Below are 3,006 nucleotides of genomic sequence, written 5' to 3'. Positions count from 1 at the left end.
CCCAGAGAAGAGCGGAGATTGTGTCCAGCCCCCTTCTCCTCCCCCTCCTCCTCCTCCTCCTTCTCTCCTCCTCCACCCCACCCCCCACTCCCACTCCTCCCCCCCGCATAGAGGAGAATAGTCCCAGAGCTCCCAGAGAAGAGCGGAGATTGTGTCCAGCCCCCTTCTCCTCCCCCTCCTCCCCCTCCCTCCTCCTCCCACCGTGTAGAGGAGGATAGCCACACAGAGAGAGCTGCCTCGTCGGTGTCAGTTTCAGCACCACCAGTCGGTCTAAGCGGAGCTGTCCAGACATTCAGCAGGTTTTCTGCACCGAGTAGAGATCAGCTATACAACCCAGGAGGGAGATCGTCCATCTCCATCCATCTCCTGGAAAGTGCCGCTATACCTTCTTGATTGAGGGATTTTTTTCCCCGTTTAATTTCAGGAGGATGGCGTCAAAAGGCACGGGTTGGTTCCTGCTGGTTCTCCAGGTTCTGGCTCTGACTCTCTCCCAGACCGCGGCTTTCCCGACACCCGGCGCAGCGACGGACGGTGAGCGCACGGCCTGCTATAATAACGCTGTCATATTTACATTTCCAATAACATTATTTGGGAATGTTTTGAAAGGTTGAAGTCTAGGGTGAATATATCCTGCGATTTGATGGGTGGAATTTCGCTAGGTTATTGAAAGCCTGCGATTGAATCATTAAGACAAACCTGTCTAGATGTGATTTATGAGCGAATACGAATCGGGGAGGGAAAAAAACATTTAATACGGTTGGTACAAATGATCAGTCAAGGTTTTGGCGTCGCTGGGTTGCATGCGTGTTTATTAAGGCCGACTGTGTTCTATTTACAAGGCAGTTTATCTGTTGTCCCGTAATCCGATTATACCCCCTGGCTGGTGCGTCAGGTCAGGTCCGGTCCTGAGTTGGGATTGGAACTTTTCATCAACAAAGCACAGCACGCCAATCTAACCCAACACAACAAAAACAAGAGAGAGAGGGAGGGAGGGTATACACTGGGCGAATAGTGTATAAACACGGACCTCTGGTTTAAATGAATGAATGAATGATGAATGAATGAATGAATGAATTAATTCATTCATTCATTCATTCATTCATTCATTAAATGATGACTTTTATCTCTACGTAGTCCAGGCCAGTGGCGTCAGTGCTTTGTGCTTCAGAGCAGATTTGTTGCTGTGTTGATTTGTGGTGCTGACCTGTGGTCTTCTGCTGTGTGTAGATAAAGCTGTGTACAACAGACAGCTGTCGGAGGAGAGACCCCTCCAGGAGCAGGTAGGCTGGCCTGTCCACCATGTCATACCTGCTGTATGTTTTAATAATGTATGTAAAGCACTTTGAATTTCCCCTGTTGTATGAAATGTGCTATAAATAAATCTGCCTTGCCTTGAATGCCCCCATCAGACTAATTTACTAATTAAAAACCAGACCCAAACTAAACTGCTTGCTTCTAACATTAGAAATATGATGATCAGATACAAACGCAGGATGTCATTTGATCGGTGACACCTTGACGTTGTGTGTGGATCTGCTCAGATCACAGTTCAGAATAGCACACCACACATGACAAGGAAATAAAATAATCAAATGAAGAATCAAATTAAAGCAGAATTTGGGGATCCGTTATGGGCCTGTCTGGTTTACAAGGTTATCTCCCTGCTCATATCCTGACAAATAGCAGTTTATGGAGGAGAGAGTTCTCAACAAAAACAAAAACGAAAATGTTTTCCGTCCCCAGATTGCGGAGGCAGACAGCGTGAAGGCAGCGGTGGAGGCAGCGGGTGAGTGGAGGGTTTTATGACCGTCACCAGACGGTCAATATCCTTATCGGTTCTGTTTGGAAATTAATTTCACGGTCGGGAATCGGGAGATAAAAATCTCTGACGCGCTGTTGCACCGACGTTACGACTCTGATGTCGTCTGATGGTCTTTATGTGACTCCTTTGCTCTGCGACTGCTTTACTCTACCTCTCTGTACGTCGACTATTCAATACTCCAACGTTTTTAACGTAACACTGTAGCCTATATTATAGCTACAGTGTGTAGATCAGTTATTCATCCACTGCACTGCCTTTTATTTATATAAATTGTATACTTTGTGTTGGTGTACTTTGCGTTGGTGTACTTTCTGTTTGTTTACTTTGTGTTCGTGTACTTTGTGACATCCTTTGCGCTTGTCCTCAGTGTTGCGATTAGGTGTCACCGGTGACTGCAACTCTGTCATTTCCCTCTCGGGGAATCAATAAAGCATCTCTCTATCCTCTCTATCCTCTCGGTCCTCTCGGTCCTCTCTGTCTGCCTCTCAGACGCCAAACCCCCCCCTGCCGCCGCGGAGACCAAGCAGGTGGAGGAGGAGGCGGAGCAGGACAACAACAACAACGACGACTTCACCCTGCTCAAGTCCCTGGCTGAGGGTCAGAGGTCGAAGGAGGCCAACGAGACGCCGCTGAAGGAGAGCCGGGGGGAGGGGCAGCAGTACGTCCCCGACGAATCGGACTCCACCAAGAGCCGGCGAATGGTCGAGGACTACGACTCCACCAAGATCAACGGGATGGACGACGGCACATTCCCAGGTACGCAGACTAGCCTCCCTAACCTTCCAAGGTACGCTAGGGTCGCTCACCTTCCCAGGTACGCAGACTAGCCTCCCTACCCCTCCCTCACCTTCCCAGGTAGACAGACTAGCCTCCCTACCCCTCCCTCACCTTCCCAGGTAGACAGACTAGATGTACCTTTCCAGGTACACAAACTACCCCTCCCTCACCTCCCTCACCTCCCTCACCTTCCCAGGTACACAGACTACCCCTCCCTCACCTTCCCAGGTACACAGACTACCCCTCCCTCACCTCCCTCACCTTCCCAGGTACACAGACTACCCCTCCCTCACCTTCCCAGGTACACAGACTACCCCTCCCTCACCTCCCTCACCTTCCCAGGTACACAGACTACCCCTCCCTCACCTCCCTCACCTCTTTCACCTTCCCAGGTACACAGACTACCC

The 3,006-nt window shown here is 49.9% G+C and overlaps 1 protein-coding gene across 1 annotated transcript in view; it reads left to right on the top strand.

The window, feature by feature from the left end:
- Positions 1-428: 428 nt before the first annotated feature.
- scg3 (secretogranin III) overlaps positions 429-3,006 on the top strand; it is a gene marked incomplete at both ends in the record, with an annotated part of 20,899 nt that continues 18,321 nt past the window's right edge. Inside the window, 4 exons of the mRNA XM_080539789.1 lie at positions 429-531; positions 1,228-1,280; positions 1,744-1,786; positions 2,312-2,578. Of these exons, the coding sequence (XP_080395915.1) occupies positions 429-531; positions 1,228-1,280; positions 1,744-1,786; positions 2,312-2,578 (466 nt within the window). The remainder of the gene's footprint in view (positions 532-1,227; positions 1,281-1,743; positions 1,787-2,311; positions 2,579-3,006) is intronic.

This window comes from Nansenia antarctica (assembly GCF_963989245.1).
Source record: "Nansenia antarctica genome assembly, chromosome: 9".
NCBI classification, from domain to species: Eukaryota; Metazoa; Chordata; class Actinopteri; order Argentiniformes; family Microstomatidae; genus Nansenia; species Nansenia antarctica.
This window is presented reverse-complemented; position numbering and strand designations above follow the sequence as displayed.